Source organism: Ranitomeya imitator, chromosome 1 (assembly GCF_032444005.1).
Source record: "Ranitomeya imitator isolate aRanImi1 chromosome 1, aRanImi1.pri, whole genome shotgun sequence".
Lineage (NCBI taxonomy): Eukaryota > Metazoa > Chordata > Amphibia > Anura > Dendrobatidae > Ranitomeya > Ranitomeya imitator.
In genome coordinates, this window is record NC_091282.1 from 870,315,916 (window position 1) to 870,343,479 (window position 27,564).

The 27,564-nt window shown below is 42.6% G+C and overlaps 1 protein-coding gene across 1 annotated transcript in view; it reads left to right on the forward strand.

The window, feature by feature from the left end:
- BMP2K (BMP2 inducible kinase) overlaps window positions 1–27,564 on the forward strand; it is a 341,088-nt gene that overhangs the window by 149,762 nt on the left and 163,762 nt on the right. Inside the window, exon 3 of the mRNA XM_069742721.1 lies at window positions 26,631–26,736. Within this exon, the coding sequence (XP_069598822.1) occupies window positions 26,631–26,736 (106 nt within the window). The remainder of the gene's footprint in view (window positions 1–26,630; window positions 26,737–27,564) is intronic.

Genomic DNA, 27,564 nt, shown 5'->3' on the forward strand with positions numbered 1-27,564 from the left:
CAGAAAACAGTTTGTTCTAAACCAGGTCTGCACAACATTTTTCGGTCCAAGGGCCACATTGTCATTCTGAACCTATCCGAAGGGCTGCAAAAAAATGTAAAGGGGTACTTATATGAATGCATAATCAAAACGACTGGCAGTACATTAATATATTATCAGAACCAATTTTGAATGATTTGGAAAGTTTATGCTGCAAAAAATCATGGTGAACACACCCAAACTTACACTGAGTTTTTGGACCAGAAACTCAACCAAATCCTCATAACACGAAAACTAAGTTTTGAGGATTTTTCAGTTTCTTCCTTTTTGCAGCATTGTGTTTAAACCAAGTCTAAGAACGCATTTGCATTCGAAACGTGTCTGGTAGCCTCAATTTTTTTGTATCCACCCACTACTCCTCCATCACAGAGGATTTTGTCTCCTATATTTTGTATTTTTGATTTTTTTTTTATTGATTTTTAACTCTTCTGGAAATATAGACTTCATGCTTTTAAAATTCGTCTCTTGGGATTGTGGATCAGAAGCTGGATCAACTTCTTCCTTCCTGGTCCTAACACCATGCAGTTGCGTGGATCGCGGGCTTCTTTTCAGATCGAGTTACTTTGAGAGCTGTTTTTTTTTCTTTCCTTTTTACTATTCACTCATAGTAACACCAACCCCCCTCCTCCTACAAAAGGAAAGTTAATCTTTGTCTCCTCCAGGGAGTGCTTAGTGTTTCTAGCCACATCATTGTCTCCTCTATGAAACAGGGATGTAGACAGAGCTGTGCAATGAAGTCACAGCGTGATGACTTCATCACACTGCTGCACATCGAGCGGAAGTGGCGGCTATCACATCAGACTCACCTGCTCCCGGCGCAGTCTCTTCACTTCCCTGCTTCTCCGATGGTCTCCAGCGCCCGCAGCTCTTCCTGTGTTCAGCAGTCACGTGGTAACGCTCATTAAAGTAATGGATATGGAGGTGACTACACTCCCATAAGTGTGGCGAGCATATTCATTACTTTAATGAGCGGTACTATGTGACCGCTGAACACCGGAACAAGCTCCTGGCGCCAGAGACCGTCAGAGAAGCAGGGACCGTGCCAGGATGGGGTGAGTATGACGGGGGAGGGTGAGCCATGTAATTTTCACCTGTCCCCGTTCCACCACCAGGCTCTGTATTCCATGTCCTCTGGCTGTTATGTTCAGGTCAGAGGGCGCAATGACTTGGTTAATGCGCGCCCTCTGCCTAAACAGTCACTGCAGAGACCCGGAAGACACAGCGGCGCGCGATAGTAGAACGGGGACAGGTGAATATCGCAAGTGCCGGGGGCCTGAGCCAGAGGCGACTCCCGCACCAGGCCCCCATAGCGCGCCAGTGTCCCCGCCTGTTCAGGACACCGGCACCTGGCCAGGTGAGTATGTAATTTTTTTTTTTTTTTATCGCAGCAGCATACGGGGCATATTATTCTATGGAACATCTTATGGGGCCATCAACCTTTATGGAGCAGCATATGGGGCATAATATTCTATGGAGCATCTTATGGGCCCATCAACCTTTGTGCAGCATTATATGGGGCATAATATTCTATAGAGCATCTTATGGGGCCATCAACATTTGTGCAGCATTATAGGGGGCATAATATTCTATGGAGCATCTTATGGGGCCATCAACCTTTGTGCGGCATTATATGGGACATAATATTCTATGGAGTATCTTATGGGGCCATCAAACTTTGTGAAGCTTTACATGGGGCATATTTTAATATGAAGCATCTTACGGGGCCCATCATGAACTTTATGGCGCATTATATGGGGCTCCTGATTCAATATGGATGTTCAAAAACACTTAACCTACTGATGACTCAATTTATTTTACTTTTATTGGTATCTATTTTTATTTTTGAAATTTACCGGTAGCTGCTGCATTTCCCACCCTAGGCTTATACTCGAGTCATTATGTTTTCCCAGTTTTTTGTGGCAAAATTAAGGGGTCGGCTTATACTCGTGTCAGCTTATACTCGAGTATATACGGTATATGTATCTATTGGATCCTTAAAGATAATTTAGGTTGTACAAAGTGTTAGATGCAGTAGTTTTTGATATAGGGTGTAGTCGTTTTTCCATCAACTAATTTGAGTATAACTGAAAATTTTGTAATTAAAGTTATATTATTAACTTTACTATCATGTTATGGGTTAAAACATGTTTTATGAAACTTAAGTCTTGACAAAATTTTGCAAATTCTTGTATTAAGTAAAATGTTGATTAAAATCTTACTTTTCAAAGAGGGTGTACTCATTTCTGATGAATTCTGTACATATACTTATATACACACTGTTGATCATCTGAGGAGGGGATTTTTGAGGCATCTCTTCCTTCTTTAAATTGTTATACAGTGTTCCTGAAAGTGAGTTCTGCGGGTATTCATTATGAGAGTGAAACTATGGGTGGAGAGGGAAGCAGCTGTAGTTGGTCATCACATGCAAGTTCACTGCAATAAATTTGTCTACATAGTTTGCACAAACTGCCCGAGCATAAGTTATTTTAACCTGTTCCCAACCTGTGACGCTGCGTATGCGTCATGAAAACCTGTGCCAATCCGACCTGTGACGCAGCATATGCGTCATGGTCGGATCGCACGCCTGCAGGTCGGGGGAAAGGGTTAATCGAAATTTCACCTGCCCTGCAGGTACAGGAGGAGTTGTAATTGAGCCCAGGAGGGTGGCTTTGCCCCCCCCCTCCGTGGCTACAAAAACTCTGATTGGCTGCTGAAAGTGAAACAGTCAATCAGAGCAATCGTAATATTTCACCAATGAAAATTGGTGAAATATTACAATCCAGCCATGGCCGATGCTGCAATATCATCGGCCACGGCTGGACACCCCGATCTGGCCCTCCCCACAGACTGACGACGGCGATCTGCCGCCGCCGTCAGTCTTTCCTCCCCTCCGTCCTGTCCTCTGCTGCCCTCCTCTCCCCTCCGCTCCCACCGCCGTCCGATCTCACCCCCCCATACCTACCGAGTCCTGATGTCCGTCCGTCTTCTCCATAGGCGCCACCATCTTCCAAAATGGCGGGCGCATGCGTAGTCCGCCCGCCGAATCGGCCGGCCGGCAGACTCATTCCAGGTACATTTTGATCACTGTGGTAGAACCTATCACAGTGATCAAGATAAAAAAAATAGTAAATAAACCCCCCGTTTATCACCCCCATAGGTAGGGAAAATAATGAAATAAAGAAAATATATTTATTTTTCCACTGGGGTTAGGGTTAGAATTAGGGTTAGGGTTGCAATTAAGGTTAGGGTTGCAATTAAGGTTAGGGTTAGAATTAGGGTTAGGGTTGCAATTAATGTTATGGTTAGAATTAGGGTTAGGGTTGCAATTAGGGTCAGGGTTGCAATTAGGATTAGGGTTAGAATTAGGGTTAAGGTTAGAATAAAGCTTTAGTCACACTAAACGACTTACCAACGATCACGACCAGCGATACGACCTGGCTGTGATCGTTGGTAAGTCGTTGTGTGGTCGCTGGGGAGCTGTCACAAAGACAGCTCTCTCCAGCGACCAACGATCAGGGGAACGACTTCGGCATCGTTGAAACTGTCTTCAATGATGTCGAAGTCCCCCTGCAGCACCCAGGTAACCAGGGTAAACATCGGGTTACTAAGTGCAGGGCCGCGCTTAGTAACCCGATATTTACCCTGGTTACCATTGTAAAAGTAAAAAAAACACTACATACTCACATTCTGATGTCTGTCACGTCACCCGCCGGCGTCCACAGGGTTAAAACTGCTTTCGGCAAGAGCGCTGCTAATGCACGCTCTGCTGCCGAGAGCTTCCCTGCACTGACTGTGTCAGCGCCGGCAGTAACAGTGGTAGCGTCACTGCTTTGCTCTGCTTTACGGCTGGCGCTGACAGTCAGTGCAGGGAAGATCTTGGCCGGAGCGCGTGCATTAGCAGCGCTCCTGCCGAAAGCAGTTTTAACCCTGTGGACGCCGGGGGACGTGACAGACATCAGAATGTGAGTATGTACTGTTTTTTTTTTTTTTTTACTTTTACAATGGTAACCAGGGTAAATATCGGATTACTAAGTGCGGCCCTGCGCTTAGTAACCCAATATTTACCCTGGTTACAAGTGAGCACATCGCTGGATCGGCGTCACACACGCCGATCCAGCGATGACAGCGGGTGATCAGCGACCAAAAAATGGTCCTGATCATTCCCCAACGACCAACGATCTCCCAGCAGGGGCCTGATCGTTGGTCGCTGTCACACATAACGAGATCATTAGCGGGATCGTTGCTACGTCACCAAAAGCGTGACGTTGCAACGATATCATTAATGATATCGTTGTGTGACTCCAGCTTAAGCCTTTGTGCACATGGTGCGGATTTGGTTGTGGATCCCAAGTGGATTGGCAGCTGCAGATTCGTAGCAGTTTTCCATCACGTTTACAGTACCATGTAAACCTAAGGAAAACCAAATCCGCTGTGCCCATGGTGCGGAAAATACCGCGTGGAAACGCTGCGTTGTATTTTCCGCGCATGTCAATTCTTTGTGCGGATTCCACAGCATTTTGCACCTGTTTTTCAATAGGAATCCACTGTTTAGGCACATGAAGGGGTCTCCAAATGCGACATGGCGCCATCATTGATTCCAGCCAATCTTGCATTCAAAAAGTCAAATGGTGCTCCCTCCGTTCCCTGCCCCGACGTGTGCCCAAACAGTGGTTTACCCAAATATATGAGGCATAAGCGTACTCAGGAAAAATTGCACAACAACTTTGGGGGTCTAATTTCTCCTGTTACACTTGGCAAAATAAAAAAATGGCTAAAAAATGATTTTTGTAGGAAAAAAATGATTTTTTGTTTTCACGGCTCTGCGTTGTAAACTTCTGTGAAGCACTTGGGGGTTCAAAGTGCTCACCACATAACTAGATAAGTTCCCTGTGGGGTCTAGTTTACAAAATGGGGTCACTTGTGGGGGGTTTCTGCTGTTTAGGCACATCAGGGGCTCTGCAAACGTAAAATGACGCCTGCAGACCATTCCATCAAAGTCTGCATTCCAAAACATCACTACTTCCCTTCCGAGCCCCGACGTGTGCCCAAGCAGTGGTTCCCCCCACATATGGGGTATCAGCGTACTCAGTACAAACTGGACAACATCTATTGGGGTCCAATTTCTCCTGTTACCCTTGTGAAAATAAAAAATTGCGGGCTAACAAATCATTTTAGGCACACAGGGGCTCTCCAAACGTGATATGGTGTCCGATACGAATGGAGCTAATTTTTCATTCAAAAAGTCAAATGGCGTTCCTTCCCTTCCGAGCCTTGCCGTGTGCCCAAACTGTGGTTTACTCCCACATGTAAGGTACTGGTGTACCCAGGAGAAATTGCCCAACAAATTTTAGGATCCATTTTATCCTGTTGCCCATGTGAAAATGAAAAAAGGGAGGTAAAAAAATTTTTGTGAAAAAAAAAAAGTACGGTACTTTTTCATTTTTACGGATCAAGTTGTGAAGCACCTGGGGGTTCAAAGTGCTCACTATGCATCTAGATAAGTTCCTTGGGTGTCTAGTTTCCAAAATGGGGTCACTTGGGGGGAAAGCTCCAATGTTTAGGCACACAGGGGCTCTGCAAACGCGACATGGTGTCCGCTAACGATTGGACCCAATTTTTCATTCAAAAAGTCAATTAGCGTTCCTTCCCTTCTGAGCCTTGCTGTGTGCCCAAACAGTGGTTCCCCCCACATATAGGGTATTGGCGTACTCAGGACAAATTGTACAACAACTTTCTCCTTTTACCCTTGGGAAAATTAAAAAAAATTGTTGCTAAAAAATCATTTTTGTGACTAAAAAGTTAAATGTTCATTTTTTCCTTCCATGTTGCTTCTGCTGCTGTGAAACACCTGAAGGGTTAATAAACTTCTTGAATGTGGTTTTGAGCACCTTGAGGGGTGCAGTTTTTAGAATGGTGACGCACTTGGGTAGTTTCTATCATATAGACCCCTCAAAGTGACTTCAAATGTGAGGTGGTCCCTAAAAATAAATGGTGTTGTAAGGCTACGTTCACATTAGCGTCATGCGACGCAGCGTCGCCGACGCAACGCACGATGCATCGGAAACGCACGCAAAAATGCACCTTTTTTGACGCAAGCGTCGGACGGATGCGTCGTAAAACGCAGCGTTTTTGGTGCGTTTTTGTTGCGTTTTTACAAAAAACGCAGCGTTTTACGACGCATGCGTTGTCAAACACTGATTAGATCTTTACACACAATTTAGTGTCTAGACACTAGATAACACCACCAATGAATAGAAGAGGGTGGGTCTAGTGTCTAGACAATCGATGATGCCACCAATGGGTAGATGGGGGTGGGTATTAATGTAATAGTGGTATATATACCCCGGCATAGATTATTTCCAACCATAGAGCATCAAGATGGATCGTCCCATGGAGAGTATCTACCCCAATTTTCAGCTGGAATTAGCCCTTGCTATTGCTTATGCTATTGCCTGTCATGAACAGAGGAAAAGAGACAAACTACGGAGAAGGAGTCGTCGGCGTTTTTGGCTACACCCTATAGTGGAAGTCCGAGAGAGTCGTGGAGCCTACCATTGTCTGTTTGGCGAATTAAATGAGAACCAGGACAAATACTTTGAATACACCAGGATGTCAAAAGACAGCTTCCGATATCTGCTGCGTCTGGTGGAAGGAACCATTTCCAGGCAGGACACGCAGCTCCGTAAATCGATTTCCCCTGAGGAACGTCTGCTGGTGACTCTACGGTACGTAATGGAATGTGAAGGATTTATATGTTCTTGCCATTTTTTAAAGTAACGTGTTTTTGTTTTGTGGGGTGGGGGGATTGTTATTAAAAATGAAAAATTCTTTCATAACAATTTTATTAATTATATTTATTTATTTTTCTTCTTGTCAGTTTCCTGGCTACCGGAGAGACATTGAGATCACTGCATTTCCAGTTTCGGATTGGAGTCTCAACACTGTCGGGTATTATTGCCGACACATGCCTCATTGTGGGACAACCTCCGGGAGGAATTTTTACCCATCCCTACAAGAGAAATATGGCTTGCCAACGCCCAAAAATTTGAACAAGTGTGTTCTTTCCCTAACTGTATTGGAGCCGTGGATGGGAAGCACATTAGGATTACCAAGCCTTCAAGAAGTGGATCTCTTTTTTTTTTTAATTATAAAAAATACTTTTCCACCGTGCTGATGGCAATTGCAGGTGCGGACTGCAGGTTTCTCGCTGTGGACATTGGAGCGTTTGGTCGTGCAAATGATTCACGGACATTTAAGGAGTCTGATATGGGCCGAAGATTGTACAATAACAATTTTAATTTCCCCCATCCACGACCTCTTCCCAACACCGACGGCCCGGCCCTGCCATTTGTTGTTGTTGGTGATGAGGCTTTTCAAATGAGTGGCAACCTACTTAAACCGTACTTAAGTCGTGGGTTGGACCGCACCAAGACTATATTTAATTATAGACTGTCCAGGGCCAGAAGAACTGTGGAGTGCGCCTTTGGCATCCTGGTCTCCAAATGGCGTATCTTAGGATCCGCCATAAATTTGAAAATTGAGACAGTGGATGAGGTGGTGAAGGCGTGTGTGGTTCTCCACAATTTTATTATTGATAAAGAGAGAGTCAACGTGGAACTCGATGAACCCATACCAAATCCATTGCCTGATTATCAAGCTCATCCTCTGCGGACAACTGTGGAGATTGCTCATATGAGGGACCAATTTGCTGCATACTTTGTTTCTGATGTTGGCTGTGTTTCATGGCAAGATCAAATGGTTTAATTCTTCGTGTTATTATGATGTCATGTAAACACTGTGGAGTCCATGTCATTTAACCATACTATGTAAGGTTATTGTTAAAATGTCCCCTGATTGTATAATGCGTTGTGTTTTGAAATAAAGTTCTTGTGCCTTTCCGTTTTCACCAAACAAATCTCCCATACGTTTTTCCATAGTAATAGAATTGTAAAATCCAATTTTATTGAAAGTAATGTGTGTCACACAAAATTTGTTTGTTCCATAGTTTTGACGTCTAACATAATCGGCTCCCACCTTGTCAACCATTTTTAATCCTGCAGACTATTTGCATATGGAACCAGGCTTGACAAGGAGGGAGACGATCATGTTTGCAAAACTCTACAGTTAACACTATTGTACTCAGGATGCTAGAATTCGTCCAGAGTCAAATAGTGGCGACACTGTGAACATTGCTTCCACCTCACCTGACCAATAATCTTAAGGTACATTGATAATAATAAAACTATTATCCAACGATACCGACCAGTGATACGACTGGACCGAGATCGTTGTTTAGTTGTCGCGTGGTTGCTGGAGAGCTGTCACACAGACAGCTCTCCAGCGACCAAAAAAGAGCAAGTCCCGTGTAATCTGGGTAATGTTATGAAGCGCTTTGCCACACTCACGATGTTTACCATTGTAAATGTAATTTTAAAAAATACAAAAAACCCTTACACTCCGGTGTGTGAAACGTCCATCGCCGTCAACTTCCTGTACTGTGCCAGCCCTAAAGCACAGCACAGCGTTTATTAAGTCAACGGTGTGCTCAGCTTTACGGGCGGGAATCAGTGTCAGTGCGGAAAGATGACGGCGAGGGACGTGGTAGACACCTTTTTATATTTGTGGGGTATTGTTCACTTTTTTATTTGAGTGTTCAGTGCGCTAGTAACCCAATATTCCCTTGTTTAAAACAAAGACATCGCTGGATCGGTCTAAACTCGCCGATCCAACAATGACAGCGTCTGATCAGTTACCCAAAAAAAATTCCAAATCATTCGCTGACACCAAAAAACTCACAGCAGGGGCTCAATCGTTTTACGATTTCAGAAAAGATAACGTTGGTTACACACAAAAACCAACTTTATCTATACTGAAATTGTTGTGTGCTGGTACATTGTAAACTTGACATATTGAGCAATGCTGTTTGTGTTTGTAACATCTGATAGTACACTGAGCGACAGCCCTATAAAACAATGAAAAAAACAAATTGATAAATATTATCAGACATTGCACATCAGGTGTTACAAAGACAATAATTGTGTATACGGCGCAAGGTGTGATTTGGTGCAAACTTTATTTGAGACAATAAAAACTAATTTTTTTTAAAAAAATAACATTTATTTAGGGTACAAAAAAAGAAATTTGGGAAATGTTATTAGGGGGTACCAACATCCGCAATTAAAGGGGATTGATATCCCCCACTTTTTGGGGGTGTTGAGGAGACCGAGGAGGAGGACGACGAGGGGGAGGAAGTAGCATACTCTATGACACTAGACGGGATGCCGACATCAACCCAGGCAGTGGATGGTGGCGAGACTAGCAAAGCAGGAGGTGAGGGAGGAGGAGGGACGACCAGTGTCCTTGGCTGGCTACTCCGGCCCCGGGTAGACCCAGGCTGTGATGTTGTACTCCTTGTAGACCCAGGCTGGGTACTGGGTGTACTCCGTGTAGACCCAGCCTGGGTACTTGGTGTGACCGAGACGTCATCACAGGTCCTGCGAGCTGAGCAACCATGGGAACATAACCTGCTTTGCAGTGGAATGTATGCCGTATCTACTATTTTGGGTATAAAAAATCGGGGATACACCGGGATAGCCACTATACTACTACACTATTAAATATTGGCTGGGCATGGCCAATCTACTATTTTTCTGTGTTCTGTATACTTCAGATTTCAGTGAAATTGCTAGTAAGTCAAGCTCAACATTGTAGTAATCCCAGAAGGCTCGGAGCACGGAACCGCTGTGTCAAGTGTGAGAAGACCAGAAATGAATAAAAAATTCTAGGTCAACGAGGCGTGAAAAGTAAAAACAAAATACTTTATTCACTTCAATCAGAAGCAGAGGATGAAACATCTGCACAATACAATAAAAACACTATCTACGCGTTTCAGGTCTGATGTTCCCTGTCACCTGAAACGCGTAGATAGTGTCTATTGTATTGTGCTGATGTTTCATCCTCTGCTTATGATTGAAGTGGATAAAAGTATGTATTTTTTACTTTTTACACCTCGGTGAACTTGCCTTTTTTTCTTCATTTCTATACTTGGGACTTGCCAAAATAAATGGCTGGGCAATAAGCTACGTGGCTGTAATGTAGTATGTGAATATGCATGTTGTAAAAACTAGGTGTGTGCATAGGTACTATACTTACTCTCTGCTTTCAAGGACCGGTCGCAAGAACTGCAGTATACGGTTATACTTGTACACCGAGGTCCTTGAAGCGGCAGCACCACTACGAGTCTGTCCCTCCTTTTTCAGGCCCCTCCTGAAGCGGTCCTTCATGGAGCGCCATCTGGTCTTCAATTGTTTAACTGTGTATAAATTGAAAAAATAAAAAAGGTTTTAGATAATATATTGAAAACGATTACGCAACCGTGTGCAATCCCAATAGAAGACATCACAGACGGTTGTGTAATCCTGGCATGATGGGTCACAGCAGCATTTTGGAAATACTTACGGAAACTAGCTTTCGCCTTGGGGGAAGCGCTGTCGAAGCCATCCCACAGCGATTGTGCCACCTCTTTCCACAGACTCCGCAATATGCCCTGGTCCGCGTGCCGGGGGTCACGGCTGTCCCACAACGGGCCCCGTGCTTCAATGGATGCCACCATCATGTCAATATTGAGTGGTTCATTCAGGGCCCGTTGTGAAACCTAGAAAAAATGGAAAATATTAATGTTTGAAAGATAATAAAAATTGTCCCTACCTCCTCCACCGCCACCTACTACACACAACACCACAACCTCCCACCAACCCCCATAACCGCAAAAACAAAAAAATTAAACAAAAAAAATTAATAGGTTTGAAATAAATACTTACTCTCCGTCCTGCAGCCACAGCTTGGCCCCGTGGTCCCTGCTGCTGCTCCCTCTCTTCCTCCTGGTTCTCCTCCTCACTTGAAGAAGCCTGCAAAATAGTTTACCAAAAAGTTGAGTGACCCATCTACAAATGACAGCGAATATAGTAAGCAATAGTAGATCATGTACTCACCGGACTCCTCAGCGGTGGGGTGTGGCTGGAATCGCTGCCGCTGGCCATGACAAATGCAATTCTGAAAAAAGAACAAAATAACATTGATCCTATGCTCCTATGCACAATCCAGCAATATATAAAAAAAAGTCATTTAAACCACAAAGAACATTGCACTCCAACCGAACTAAAGGTACCTTCACACATAACGATATTGTTAACGATATCGTTGCTATTTGTGACGTAGCAACGATATCGTTAATGAAATCGTTATGTGTGACAGCGACCAACGATCAGGCCCCTGCTGGGAGATCGTTGGTCGCTGAATAAAGTCCAGAACTTTATTTCGTCGCTGGACTCCCTGCTGACATCGCTGGATCGGCGTGTGTGACACCGATCCAGCGATGTCTTCACTGGTAACCAGGGTAAACATCGGGTAACTAAGCGCAGGGCCACGCTTAGTAACCCGATGTTTACCCTGGTTACCATGCTAAAAGTAAAAAAAAACAAACACTACATACTTACCTACCGCTGTCTGTCCTCCAGCGCTGTGCTCTGCACTCCTCCTGTACTGTCTGTGAGCCGGAAAGCAGAGCGGTGACGTCACCGCTCTGCTTTCCGGCTCACAGACAGTACAGGAGGAGAGCAGAGAAGCAGAGCACAGCGCTGGAGGACAGACAGCGGTAGGTAAATATCTAGTGTTTTTTTTTTTTTTACTTTTAGCATGGTAACCAGGGTAAACATCGGGTTACTAAGCGCGGCCCTGCGCTTAGTTACCCGATGTTTACCCTGGTTACCGGCATCGTTGGTCGCTGAAGAGCGGTCTGTGTGACAGCTCTCCAGCGACCAAACAGCGACGCTGCAGCGATCCGGATCGTTGTCGGTATCGCTGCAGCGTCGCTTAATGTGAAGGGGCCTTAACGCTGAGCAAACAACACGGCCACATTGATTAAATTAAAGAAACAATGGCAGAGACAACCCAATGGCAGAGTACAAAAGCCTAAAGATAAGAAAACTAATCTACAACAGACAGACCCTATGTAGTAATCCCAAAAGGTTTTTGTTTTTTTTTAAAAGTACAGTATGCACGGAGCAACACAAAAAACACAATAGTTTTTTGAAAGTAAAAAATTAACAACCCCCAAAAATTAAGGGCAGAAAAATTAATAACACACCATACTTTACAATAAAACCGACAGGGACGGAGACAATAAAAGGGCCATACAACGCCATACATCACAACCATAAACATACAACGATGTCTTTACACAACCACAGTGCTGAACATAATACACAACTTGCAATAAAAAATTAATAAATGTAATAAAAGGGCGCAGAATCATTCCATACTACCATACTTAACAATAAAACCGACAGGGCCGGAGACTATTAAACGCCATCATATAACGCAAGAATAAAACATCACAACTGAATACAAAAAACACCACCAAACCAAAAAATGGAAACTAAAAATCTATCCTGGAAAGAACAATAATCAAGGCCGCAGACAATGAAACGCCATCCTATACCACGCCATACATCACAACCAGACTAAAAATACCACAATATCTTTAACCACAGTGCAGAATATAATACACAACTTGCAAAAATAATTAAAAAAAACATGTAGAAAATGCACAGAATCATTCTATACTTACATCTCTGGACAGCGGATGAATAGTAGAAGTCGTCTGGTGTTCTGGTGTGATGCCTCTAGATATTCTGGAGATGTGCCTCTGGTGTCTTGCCTCAAGATGCTGCAGCAGAAGTGACAAACAATCCAACATTTTCTTTATATATGGGGGATGTTTTTCTCACTGTTTGCACTGTCTAGACACTGTCTAGACACTTTTTTGTTTCATTTTATCTAACGACGCATGCGTCGCACAACGCACGCACGACGCACACCCGCGACGCAAGTGCGTTGTCAATAGGTTTCAATGGGAAATTGAACGCATTGACGACGCACGAGCGACGCAAGTGCGACGCGTGCGTTTTTTGGACGCTAGAAAAATGCAACAAGGTAGCGTCTCCGACGCCACCCAGGTGCGGTGAAACGACGCATGCGTCGTGCGTTTTACCGAAAACGCACGACAACGCAACGCATGCGTCCCCAATGATAAAGATAGGGGCGCATGACGCATGCGTTGTCGTGCATCGGCGACGCTGCGTCGCATGACGCTAATGTGAACGTAGCCTAAAAATGAGAAATTGCTGGTCAACTTTAAACCCTTATAACTCCCTAACAAAAAAAATAATTTTTTTCCAAAATTGTGCTGATGTAAAGTAGACATGTGTAAATAATGTTATTTATTAACTATTTTGTGTCACATGACTCTCTGGTTTAACAGAATGAAAATTCAAAATTTGAAAATTGCGAAATTTTTTACATTTTTACCAAATTTCCGTTTTTTTTTTCACAATTAAACACAAATTATCGACCTAAATTTACCACTATCATGAAGCCCAATATGTCACGAAAAAACAGTCTCAGAATTGCTAGGATTCGTTGAAGTGTTCCTGAGTTATTACCTCATAAAGGGACACTGGTCAGAATTGCAAAAAAATGGCCAGGTCATTAAGGTCAAAATAGGCTGGGTCATGAAGGCGTTAACAGTAGACTAAAGAGAAAAATTAACTTTTTTTTTTTTTTTTAAATATCAATCATTTTCTGTAGGATAAAAAGTTGAAATGTTTATCAATATATTTACACTAGTTTTCTGGAATAAAGACATTTGGCATTTGGGTCACACATTTTCTAGCACATTCAAATAATTGGACTGAACTTAGGCCGATTTCACATTTCCGACATTTATGGTCTGAGTATGGATCCTGATGTCTGCAGGGGCCATGATTCTACTCAACTTAAGACTTCTGAGTTCAGGTGAGGAGACCCTCAGCTAGTTTGGACATCTCACTCAGTCCATTATGATGCTCAGATTGCAAGTTTGAAGACAGCCTTGCTTAAACCCTTTGCCAGAATTACAAACGCTAATGAGTTAAAAAATAATTTCCAATCATTGGCCTATAGCTGTCAAAAGCCACGTGCTACAGCCCATTGACTATACTCCGCTTTGTGTGTAATGAGATTTAAAAATGATCAGAACCATTCTGAATTGCCAATCCCAATTCACTTCCTTGGGCCTTCTGCACACAGAATCCACATTAATGAACTAGTTGTTTTCTTTTTTAAGTTCTTGTGTGTATTTCTCATCAAGATACAGAAGGATTTCTTGTTAAACCTTGAGCTTTAAAGAGGTAGTCCACTACTTTTTATTGATGACCTATTCTCAGGATAGGTTACCAATGTCTGATCGTGCGGATGTGACGCCCAGCTGTACTCGTCGAACTTCTCAATTGCGGAGCTGCTCCATCTTCTGATAGTGTCCGCAGAAGGGTACTACATATCTGCCTCCTATTCAAAACAATAGGAGGCGGATGTGTAGTAACCTGCTGCAGCCACTATCAGAAATCTGCAATCAAGCTGCTCCGAGCAGATAGGTCATCAATGGAAACGTAGTGGACAACCACTTTGCTATATTTCTTTTAATTCCTCTTACAAAAACTCCCTCTTGAATTTTCCTTGATTTAGTCTACTCTTCCTCTGTAAAATCTAACCACAAAGTTTGCATTTATCTAGGGTTGACTTGTTTTGTTTCCCTAGAGTTATTCTATGAAATGATACTTTCTGTTTCACAGGGTGCTTTTTACAAACTGTAATAAAACAAAACGAAACCCAAAACAGAAACATAATGATCATATACCCTGCTGTAAGTAATTAAGAGCAGTAGTGCATATAAATTATATAGGTTACTTCGTAAATACCGTATTTGATTAACAAAAGTGTAAAAGCCATCCCACCAGCGTCAAGGTGTACCCAAATTCGGGATGGTCAAACCTCTAGTATTAACCCCACCCCTTTCTGACATGAGACATAATAATCCATCAATGTGACCTGGGTCTGTCTGACCAGGAATGGATTATTACGCTTGCGTGTAATTCAGAATAGTGAATGGATCTCTGGGGGGTTTCATCTCAATCGCGTCACTTAGAGATTTAGATGGAAACCCCAAAGTAAGTGCTCAGCATAGAGCGCTGGATAACTGTGATCCAAAACGTTATATAAAATTCTCCCAATACAAGCTCCAACTCAATCTACGAAAAAAGACCTCACTCAGGTCTGTCATCTTTTAACCCCTTAAGCCCCGAGGGTGGTTTGCACGTTAATGACCGGGCCAATTTTTACAATTCTGACCACTGTCCCTTTATGAGGTTATAACTCTGGAACGCTTCAACGGATCTTGGCAATTCTGACATTGTTTTCTCGTGACATATTGTACTTCATTTTAGTGGTAACATTTATTCGATATAACTTGCATTTATTTGTGAAAAAAAAACAGAAATTTGGCGAAAATTTAGAAAATTTCGCAATTTTCCAACTTTAAATTTTTATGCCCTTAAATCACAGAGATATGTCACGCAAAATACTTAATAAGTAACATTTCCCACATGTCTACTTTACATCAGCACAATTTTGGAACCAACATTTTTTTTTGTTAGGGAGTTATAAGGGTTAAAAGTTGACCAGCAATTTCTCATTTTTACAACACCATTTTTTTTTAGGGACCACATCTCATTTGAAGTCATTTTGAGGGGTCTATATGATAGAAAATACCCAAGTGTGACACCATTCTAAAAACTGCACCCCTCAAGGTGCTCAAAACCACATTCAGGAAGTTTATTAACCCTTCAGGGGTTTCACAGGAATTTTTGGAATGTTTAAATAAAAATGAATATTTAACTTTTTTTCACACAAAATTTATTTCAGCTCCAATTTGTTTTATTTTCCCAAGGGTAACAGGATAAAATGGATGCCAAACGTTGTTGTACAATCTGTACTGAGTACGCTGATACCCCATATGTGGGGGTAAACCACTGTTTGGGCGCATGGCACAGCTCGGAAGGAAAGGAGCGCCATTAGACTTTTCAATGCAAAATTGACAGGAATTGAGATGGGACGCCATGTTGCGTTTGGAGAGCCCCTCATGTGCCTAAACATTGAAACCCCCCACAAGTGACACCATTTTGGAAAGTAGACACCCTTAGGAACTTATCTAGATGTGTGGTGACCACTTTAACCGACCAATTGCTTCACAGAAGTTTATAATGCAGAGCCGTAAAAATAAAAAATCATATTTTTCACAAAAATGATCTTTTCGCCCCCAATTTTTTATTTTCCCAAGAGTAAGAGAAGAAATTGGACCTCAAAAATTGTTGTCCAATTTGTCCTGAGTGCGACGATACCCCATATGTGGGGGTAAACCACTTTTTGGGCGCATAGCAGAGCTCGGAAGGGAAGGAGCGCCATTTGACTTTTCAATGCAAAATTGACTGGAATTAAGATGGGATGCCATGTTGGTTTGGAGAGCCCCTGATGTGCCTAAACATTAAAACCCCCCACAAGTGACACCATTTTGGAAACTAGACCCCCTAAGGAACTTATCTAGATGTGTTTTGAGAGCTTTGAACCCCCAAGTGTTTCACTACAGTTTATAACGCAGAGCCGTTAAAATAATTTTTTTTTTTTTCGCAAAAATTATTTTTTAGCCCCCAGTTTTGTATTTTCACAAGGGTAACAGAATAAATTGGACCCCAAAAGTTGTTGTCCAATTTGTCCTGAGTACGCTGATACCCAATATGTGGGGGGGAACCACTGTTTGGGCGCATGGCAGAGCTCGGAAGGGAAGGAGCGCCATTTGGAATGCAGACTTAGATGGATTGGTCTGCAGGAGTCACGTTGCATTTGCAGAGCTCCTGATGTACCCAAACAGTACAAACCCCTCACAAGTGACCCCATATTAGAAACTAGACCTCCCAAGGAACTTATCTAGATGTGTTGTGAGAACTTTGAACCCCTAAGTGTTTCACTACAGTTTATAACGCAGAGCCGTGAAAATATAGAATCCTTTTTTTTTCCCACAAAAATGATTTTTAGCCCCCCAAATTTTTATTTTCCCAAGGATTTCAAGAGAACTTGGACCCAAAAAGTTGTTGTCCAATTTGTCTCGAGTACGATGATACCCCATATGTTGGGGTAAACCCCTGTTTGGGCGCACGGGAGAGCTCGGAAGTGAAGGAGCACTGTTTTACTTATTCAATGCAGAATTGGCTGGAATTGAGATCGGACGCCATGTCACGTTTGGAGAGCCCCTGATGTGCCTGAACAGTGGAAACTCCCCAATTATAACTGAAACCCTAATCCAAACGCACCCCTAACCCTAATCCCAACTGTAACCCTAACCACACACGCACCCCTAACCCTAATCCCAACTGTAACCCTAACCACACACCTAACCCCGACACACCCCTAATTCTAATCCCAACCCTAATCCCAACCGTAAATGTAATCCAAACCCTAACCCTAGCCCTAACCCTAGCCCTAACCCTAACCCTAGCCCTAACCCTAATGGGAAAATGGAAATAAATACATTTTTTTAAAATTTTATTATTTTTCCCTAAGGCTAGGTTCACATTGCGTTAGCGCAATCCGCTAGCGCTAAACGAATTTCCCTAACGCAATGTCTTTTTAGGTGTCGTGTTTAGTGGTCGCGTTAACGTCCCCGCTCTGGAAGATCGGGGATCGGACCTCGGGCGCGCCGCGGACGCTGCAAGCAGCGTCCGAGGCGCGCCACAAAAGAACGGCACCTTGCTAGCGCGAGCCGAAAATGGCACGCTCTAGCGATGCGCTACACCCGAAAATCACATTGCTGTCAATGGGTGTGCTAACGGACCCGTTGCACGGCGTTGTGACATTTTCGCCGTGCAACGCTGTCCGTTAGCGTAAACCCAATAACGCAAGGTGAACCTAGCCTAACTAAGGGGGTGATGAAGGGGGGTTTGATTTACTTTTATAGCGTTTTTTATATCGGATTTTTATGATTGGCAGCCGTCACACACTAAAAGACGCTTTTTATAGCAAAAAAGTTTTTGCGTCTCCACATTTTGAGACCTATAATTTTTCCATATTTTGGTCCACAGAGTCATGTGAGGTCTTGTTTTTTGCGGGACGAGTTGACGTTTTTATCGGTTACATTTTCGGACACGTGACAGTTTTTGATCGCTTTTTATTCCGATTTTTTGTGAGGCAGAATGACCAAAAACCAGCTATTCATGAATTTCTTTTGGGGGAGGCGTTTATACCGTTCCGCGTTTGGTAAAATTGATAAAGCACTTTTATTCTTTGGGTCAGTACGATTACAGTGATACCTCATTTATATCATTTTTTTTTATGTTTTGGCGCTTTTATACGATAAAAGCTATTTTATAGAAAAAATACCGTATATACTCGAGTATAAGCCGACCCGAGTATAAGCCGACCCCCCTAATTTTGCCACAAAAAACTGGGAAAACTTATTGACTCGAGTATAAGCCTAGGGTGGAAATGTAGCATTTACCGGTGAATTTCAAAAATAAAAATAGATCATTATTTCCCCATAGCTGTGCCATATAGTGCTCTGCACCGTTCATATTGCCCCATAGATGCTGCACAGATGCCCCATATAGTGCTGTGTGCCGTTCATACTGCCCCATAGATGCTGCACAGATGCCCCATATAGTGCTGTGTGCCGTTCATACTGCCCCCATAGATGCTGCACAGATGCCCCATATAGTGCTGTGTGCCGTTCATACTGCCCCCATATAGTGCTGTGTGCCGTTCATACTGCCCCCATAGATGCTGCACAGATGCCTCATACAGTGCTGTGTGCCGTTCATACTGCCCCCATATAGTGCTGTGTGCCGTTCATACTGCCCCCATATAGTGCTGTGTGCCGTTCATACTGCCCCCATATAGTGCTGTGTGCCGTTCATACTGCCCCCATATAGTGCTGTGTGCCGTTCATACTGCCCCCATATAGTGCTGTGTGCCGTTCATACTGCCCCCATATAGTGCTGTGTGCCGTTCATACTGCCCCATATAGTGCTGTGTGCCGTTCATACTGCCCCCATATAGTGCTGTGTGCCGTTCATACTGCCCCCATATAGTGCTGTGTGCCGTTCATACTGCCCCCATATAGTGCTGTGTGCCGTTCATACTGCCCCCATATAGTGCTGTGTGCCGTTCATACTGCCCCCATAGATGCTGCACATAAATCTGTGCTGCCGCTGCTGCTGCTGCAATAAAAAAAAAAAAAACCCATACTCACCTCCCTTGATTGCAGCTCCCAGCGTCCGGTCCCGGCGCCTCCATCTTCCCGGCGTCTCTGCTCTGACTGATCAGGCAGAGGGCGCCGCGCACACTATATGCGTCATCGCGCCCTCTGCCTGAACAGTCAGAGCGCAGACGCCGGGAAGATGGAGCGACGCCCGGCGGCTGGAACGCGGACAGGTGAATATAACATACTTACCTAGTCCCAGCGATCCTCGCGCTGTCCCTGCCTTCCTCCCCGTCTTCTGTGCTGCAGCATCTTCCTGTCAGCGGTCACCGGCACCGCTGATTAGAGAAATGAATAGGCGGCTCCGCCCCTATGGGAGGTGGAGCCGCTTATTCATATCTCTAATGAGCGGTCCCACGTGACCGCTGAAGAGGGGAAGACGCTGCAGCACAGAAGACGGGGAGGAAGGCAGGGACAGCGCGAGGATCGCTGGGACTAGGTAAGTATACCTCAGCGCCCTCTCCCCCTCACCCGCCGACCCCACCACTACCGTGACTCGAGTATAAGCCGAGGGGGGCACTTTCAGCCCAAAAATTTGGGCTGAAAATCTCGGCTTATACTCGAGTATATACGGTAATTATTTTGGCATCGCTTTATTCTGAGTACTATAACTTTTTTATTTTTTTGGTTATGATGCTTTATGGCGGCTCGTTTTTTGCGGGACAAGATGACGTTTTCAGCGGTACCATGGTTATTTATATCCGTCTTTTTGATCGCGTGTTATTCCACTTTTTGTTCAGCGTTATGATAATAAAGCATTGTTTTTTGGCTCGTGTTTTTTTTTTTTTTTTTTTCTTACGGTGTTCACTGAAGGGGTTAACTAGTGGGCCAGTTTTATAGGTCGGGTTGTTTCGGACGCGGCGATACTAAATATGTGTACTTTTATTGTTTTTTTGTTTTTTTGTTAGATAAAGAAATGTATTTATGGGAATAATATATATTTTTTTCTTTTATTTAGGAATTTTTTTTTTTTTTTTTTTTTTTACACGTGTGGAAATTTTTTTTTTTACTTTTTCACTTTGTCCCAGGGGGGGACATCACAGATCACCGATCTGACAGTGTGCACAGCACTCTGTCAGATCGGTGATCTTACATACAGCCGGGCAGGAGGAAGTGCTCCCTGCAGGACCCGGATGCAGCCCCGCGGCCATTTTGGATCCGGGGACTGCAGGGAGAAGACGCTCGGTACACGGTGAGTACATCACCGTGTACCGATCGTCTCAGGGAAGCACGCAGGGAGCCCCCTCCCTGCGCGATGCTTCCCTGCACCGCCGGCACACCGCGATCATCTTTGATCGCGGTGTGCCGGGGGTTAATGTGCCAGGAGCGGTCCGTGACCGCTCCTGGCACATAGTGCCGGATGTCAGCTGCGATAGGCAGCTGACACTCGGCCGCGCTCCCCCCGTGAGCGCGGCCGATCGCATATGACGTACTATCCCGTCACTGGGAATTAAGTCCCAGGTCACCTGGACGGGATAGTACGTCATATGGGATTAAGGGGTTAATGGAAATATAGGGGGCTTCCACGTTACTGGTAGCACAAAGGCTCTGGAAAAGTGAAATGGCTCCTCACTCGCCAAAAGAAGTGCAGCAAATTCTCTGCTCTCAAATCCAAATGCCCCCTTCCCTTATGAGCCCCACAGTGTACCTAAACCAGATATTGCGTCCATGTTTGGTATTTCTGATGCTATGAAAGCCCACCTAACGTACAGGTGCATGCCTCCAGAAGCACGGGCTGGGCATAATGTACTGGTGACTGCAACACACTGGTCAATACAGCAGTTTGCAATTTTCACTTGGCAACATTCATTGCTGCTTGTTTCTGGAAAATATCCATGGAGTCAAAATTGTCACTACACCTGTAGATATATTCCCCAAGGGTAATAGTTTCTGAAATGTGGTCATTTGAGGGGGGATTCTGCTCTTCTAGCAATTAGGGGCTTTTTGTATGGAGTCTGTTCTAGGAAAATCTGCGCTTCATGAGGCAAATAGCGCTCCGTCCCTCCAGAGTCTCTCCAAATGGCAAAGTAGTACTGTACAGCCACATATGGGGTATTGCCACATTCAGCAGATATTGTGGGACAAATTTTGGTGCCATTTTTACCCACTTTTTGTGTGAAAATGTAAAATCTGGGACTAACACAAAATTTTGGTGGTAAAAATGTAGTTACTTTTTTATTCACTGCCCAATGATATAAAATTTTGTGACACACCCGTGGTGTCAATATGATTACTGCACCCCTAGATGAATTCATTGAGAAGAGTAGTTTGTAAATTGGGGTCACTTTTGGGGAGTTCTGCTGTTCTGGCACCTCATGGGCTCTCCATAACTGTAAAATCTGGCCCTCCTTGCCTTTTGAGCTTTGCACTGTTCCTGAAAAATTCTTCCCGATTACATGTAGGGTATTGGTGCACTCAGAAAAAATGGACCTCAGTTTGTTGTAAAAAAAATTCCTATTAGCCCTTAGAAAAATTAAAAACTTGGGGGTAAAAATTTAATTTATTCTTTCTTCACTGCTCAGTGATATACAATTCTGTGAGGAACATGTCATTATGATCACTGCACCACTACATGAATTCATTGGGGAGTGTAGTTTGTAAAATGAGTGCACAGATAGGGGGTTTCTGCTGTTCTGGCACCTCAGGGGCTCTGCCAATGTGACATGGCACCCTCAAACAATTCCAGCAAAACCTGAACTCCAATATGGCACCTCTTCACTTCTGAGCTTTGCCCTTTGCCTCAAAAGTAGTATTCCCCCACATATGGGGTATCGTCGTACTCAGGAGAAGTTGCACAACAAACTGGTGCAATTTCTCCTGTTACCCTTATGAGTATGCAAAATTTTGGGCCAAAATAAAATTTTTCTGGGGAAAATGGGATTTTTTTTATTTTCACGGCTCAACATCATAAATTTCTGTGAAGCACCTTGTGGTTCAAGGTGCTCACCACACATCTAAATACATGTGGTGAGAGGTCTAGTTTCCAAAGTGGGGTCACTTGTGGGGTGTTTTACACTGTTTAGGCACTTCAGGGGCTCTCCAAATGAGATCTGACGTTTGCTAATGATTCCAGAAAATTTCAAATGATGCTCCTTCCCTTCTGAACTTTGCCATGCGCCCAAACAGTAGTTTTCTGTCTCATATGAGTATTGGTGTACTCAAGAGAAATTGCCCTACAAATTGTATGGTGCCATTTCTCCTTTTACCCTTATGAAAATGCAAAATTTGAGGCTAAAATATCATGGGTATTGGGTATTTTTCAATTTCCTAAGCACTGCGTGGTCTGACTTTGGGATGAATTTGGTGGAATGTCCCTGGAAGATAGTCAACTGTCTTGAATGTTTTCCACTTGCAAATAATCATTCTCGCTGTAGAAGAAAAGGCTCCATATTATTTGAAAATTGCACTATAATTTTTGCAGATTGGCAGGCAGCAACAATTACTACTTTGGATTTATTTTCTCTTTGAAATTGTTAACACATAAAAAAATTCTCCAGTCCAGTAATCTGAGAAAACTTCTGCTTTTAAATAGGTAGTGACACTTGCTGATGCACAATTACCGTAATCAAGGGTATTTGACTGTTATTACCTGGCAGCTACTTACCCTCTTAAAGGGAATTTGTCAGATAAAAAAACGCTATTAACTTGCAGATGTGAGGTTAATCTGCAGGTTAAAAGTGTTCTGAACTTGCCTGGTGCCAGCATTTACTCTCTGCCAGTCAGAAATAAAATTTATTCTTCAGGTCAGCATTCCTGATTCAATCACCGGGGCGGCTCCTGCGCAGGTTCAGTCACCGCTCTGTGCATAGTGAGCAGTGGCTGTAACCATGGCCTCTGCGCGGACTGTCAGCAGCTCATCATTAGTGCCTGCCATCAGTTAGTGCTGATTGCAGCCCTTGCTCACGTGGCAAATGAAGCTGTGCTGGTACTGCCTTCGTCTCCGTAACTGAAACGTTACCGGACAAATAAAGTTAATTTCCTCCTAGCAGCAGGGCTCTAAGTGCCATCGCTGGGCAGGTTCAGAATGCTAACCCACATCTGCAGTTTAATAGCATTTTTTCACTTGAGTGGTGCCCTTTAATTCCTTTTGTTAAATAAATAATGATCCTGTGTAATTTTTCATGTGTTACCGGAAGATGCGCTTACCTTATTTTATCTAAGGATCAGATTGTTTTTTATCACTTGGGTTTTTCCACAAACAAATGTTAATTTTAATCAATAGATATTGGAATAATAATAATTTCTGCAATTAAATGTGTTTAAATAAAATGTTCCTGTGGTGAGATAATCTTATAAGTATGCCCCTGCTGTGTACTGTGTAATGGCCGTGTCTGACCGTACAGGGACATGGCCTGATCATACCACATCTCCTGGGCAGGGGAGGAAGCAAAAGAGAGTATACAGACAGGACAGCACCGAAGCTGATTCTTTTTGTGAAGAAAAACATTTACCTGCCTGTTTTTAAACAATGTTTTACTGCATAGAAAGAATTAGCTGCGATCCCCTGCTGTAATGCCTGTATCCTCTTTTTATTTTTCCAAGATCTATTGATTATAGTGAACTTTTGTTTGTGGGAATACTCCTTTAAGACCTGATGCATAAAACCATAGAATGTGTATTTAGTTTTTTCTCATGACTGTGAATTTAATTTTTATCCACTTTGGATTTTGTTGTGTTTTTTCCTCTGTTAGAGTTGAAGGAAGTAGAAAATGAAACCCATAGAAGTTTATTAGGAGCATGAACTAAGTGGTCAGAATGACCTCATCAGCACATGATAGACTATATTACCCATGTGCCTACAAATTTGTGAAGCATGCTTCTGGGCAAATCTGTCCAGTTTGTGCATTCCCATCCCCCATATTGATACATACTCTTTTCATTTTTACATTTGCTTTTTACCCTACCCTTCTTCCAAAACTCTTAATTTTTTTTAACTTCTATTGCAGTGTATAGTATTAAGCGATCAAATGATCACAAGAAAGGACTACAAAATAGAGTAAAAAAAAATACATAAAAAAATAAAGAAATATTAAAATTCTTATAAACCTATAAAACTGACTACCACAAACAGAATGCAATACAAACACCGTAATCAATCTTTGTGTTTAAAACCAATTAAAAAAATAGTGAGAAATGTTATGTTACCAGAAGTCTAAGGGTAATTATTGGTCATACATGATCATAAAGTTCATATGTTAAGGGCTCATATGCTGAGGATTTTTATATACATAAAAGATTCCTCAATGGTGCAAGTGTTTTGTAAATAAAGAATAGACACATACATGCAAATGATTCAAAATTGAATATCCGTCAGGAAAACTACAGAGAAATATAGATAAGTGCTTAAGTACATACAAAAGTTGATGGAGTACAAGAATACCATCCTAAAATGACAGATTAGTAATAAATCACTGCAGGTGGATCTTGTTTGACATCAAAACTAGACACAAAAGACTCACATGCAAGATAGAATATATAATAATCTCAGCTGTTTATGGATTGTCCTCCCTCATATACACACATGACACGTTTCGCCGTCGCTTCCTCAAGTGGCGGATCAAAAGCAGCTCTTAGCTATATCAGCATCTTTTATATAAGGAAAAACAAAAACTTCACCAGTATACAAAAATGTTAAATATCTATATTATTCGTTAGACTAATGTATATGACGCTGGGTGAGAAGACCCAGGCTACCCAAGGATTAAGGCTACTTTCACACTAGCGTTTTTTTTAATACGTCGCAATGCGTCGTTTAGGGGAAAAAACGCATCCTGCAAAGTTGTTTGCAGGATGCGTTTTTGCCCCATAGGGTAACATTACCGACGCATTGCGACGTATTGTCACACGTCGCAACCGTCGTAATGCGACGGGCCGAATCCGACGCTAGTGTGAAGGTAGCCTAAGTCTTGCTGTTAAAATGGTTTGCATGTACTATTGTAGATGGACTTATGATTAATCTATTCATTTGCAGGATTAGAGAAACATGAGTTACTGTATTTTGTATCACTCCTAGAGGCTGGAAAAAATGATTTGCCTTTTGGTGATTGATGTCACTGAAGAAGAATGTATTTTTTCCTTTGCAGCTAAATGTTGCTGTGTCTATAGAAACTTGAAAAGAAACCTTAGGAATTTTGACTTCTGTTGTTATTATTGATTGGGCATATTGTACAGGTTTACTGCAATTTCAGGTAGACACCACTCTATTTAATGGCGCTTCATGTGAGTTTCAGCTTGATGAAGTTGATGTTGAACGCGCAAAATCAGAAAATTCATGACTCATTATGTAGAAAACACACAACAATGTGTGTGACCCTTTGCTCGTTGGCTGATTGATTTATAGGGAATGTGTCATCAGAAAATTACGGTACCTATTGTTTAAATCAGGTTTTTGTGTTACATGTCTTTGGCAGTTTTTTTTTCCTCAATATCCCACTCTTGGTTAAAAACTAAATACAAATCACAATTCGCAATCTTTCAATTTTCACACAGGTCACTAGAGGTATTTTAGATATTTCCTGTCTTTTCAGGGAGAATTTACAGCATGTTCCTTGTAAATAAAGGCAGTATTACAATGAATTATGACACCTCTGTACACAGTTGATGGCACAGGGTCTGCCGTTTACGATAGACGATATTACAGCTGATCCTTGCTACCCTTCCTTTCACAATGACCTTTACACACACTCATTTAATGCTTCATTACAAAAGATAGGGTCTTTACATTGTGGCTAATCTACATGTGGATTTCCTGAAACAAAAAGTTTGAGTCTAAAAAAGCCCTAGAGGCCAGGGTGCACATTGCACAATTTGTATTTTTAATTAAGAACATTATATAGGGAATAAAACATTGTAAAAATTAAAAAAAAAATTAACACTTAAAATACAATTAAAGCCTAAGTTAAACAATAGGTAATTTCTCATATGCTTTAACCCTATATACTGTAGATAGTGCACATATTGAAGAAATGTGTGATAGATAGATATGTGTGTGTGCTTTTAGTATCTGTCAATATGGTCATTAATTTTGGAATATCTACTATGTTAATAGGATTTTGGCCTATCTGGTTAATAATAATAATAATATTTATCTTTATATAGCGCTAACATATTCCGCAGTGCTTTACAGGTTGCACACATTATCATTGCTGTCCCCAATGGGGCTCACAATCTAGGTTGGGCTCAAAATCTAACCAATCTAACACCTAATATGATGATTTTGTACGGTAATATGCCAATTAACAAATTTGCATGGTGTTGGAGTAGATAATGGTCTGTAGGGCTAACACTTTCTGTTCTCAGTTGTGCCTCAATGTTACATTATAGTCTTAACACTAAACTTTCCATTTTTTCCCCTTTGATAACAAACATTGATTGTGTTTTCTGACAATATTTTCTTCATCTTTTGCAGAAGGAGCTATCCGGCCATAAGAATATTGTTGGATATATGGACTGCGCAATTAACTCTACTAGTGATAATGTTTGGGAGATCCTTATCCTTATGGAGTACTGCAGATGTAAGCACCAACTATTTTTTTTTTTTTTGGAAAAATAAAAAAACCTAATGTACAAATCGCTGTGTAATATCATTCAATATCTTGATTACATATGGTTTATTACATACGGTTTATAATTATTCATGCAGCACTGACCTATCTCGCAGCTCTGTACGTGTGGTGACTTACTATAGTTACACTCGGTCTTATACTACTCTCACACTTCCTCTTCTGTACAGATGACTTTTTATCAGTCTCATTTTAATTATGGTACACACAATATTACAATGAAAGGCAAAACCTCTACAGATGAAACCGGATCCATCGTTCACAGTGGGTGATATTTCATCTGCTTCCTTTCCCTTCACAAATACCTTTGCCCATATCAGAGTATGAGTATAAAGGCCCCTTCACATTAAGCGACGCTGCAGCGATACCGACAACGATCCGGATCGCTGCAGCGTCGCTGTTTGGTCGCTGGAGAGCTGTCACACAGACCGCTCTCTAGCGACCAACGATGCCGGTAACCAGGGTAAACATCGGGTAACTAAGCGCGGCCCTGCCGATGTTTACCCTGGTTACCATCCTAAAAGTAAAAAAAACAAACAGTACATACTTGCCTAACGCTGTCTGTCCCCAGCGCTCTGCTTCTCTGCACTCCTCCTGTACTGGCTGTGAGCACAGCGGCCGGAAAGCAGTGCAGTGACGTCACCGCTCTGCTTTCCGGCTGACCGACGCTCACAGCCAGTACAGGAGGAGTGCAGAGCACAGCGCCGGGGACAGACAGCGGTAGGTAAGTATGTACTGTTTGTTTTTTTTACTTTTAGGATGGTAACCAGGGTAAACATC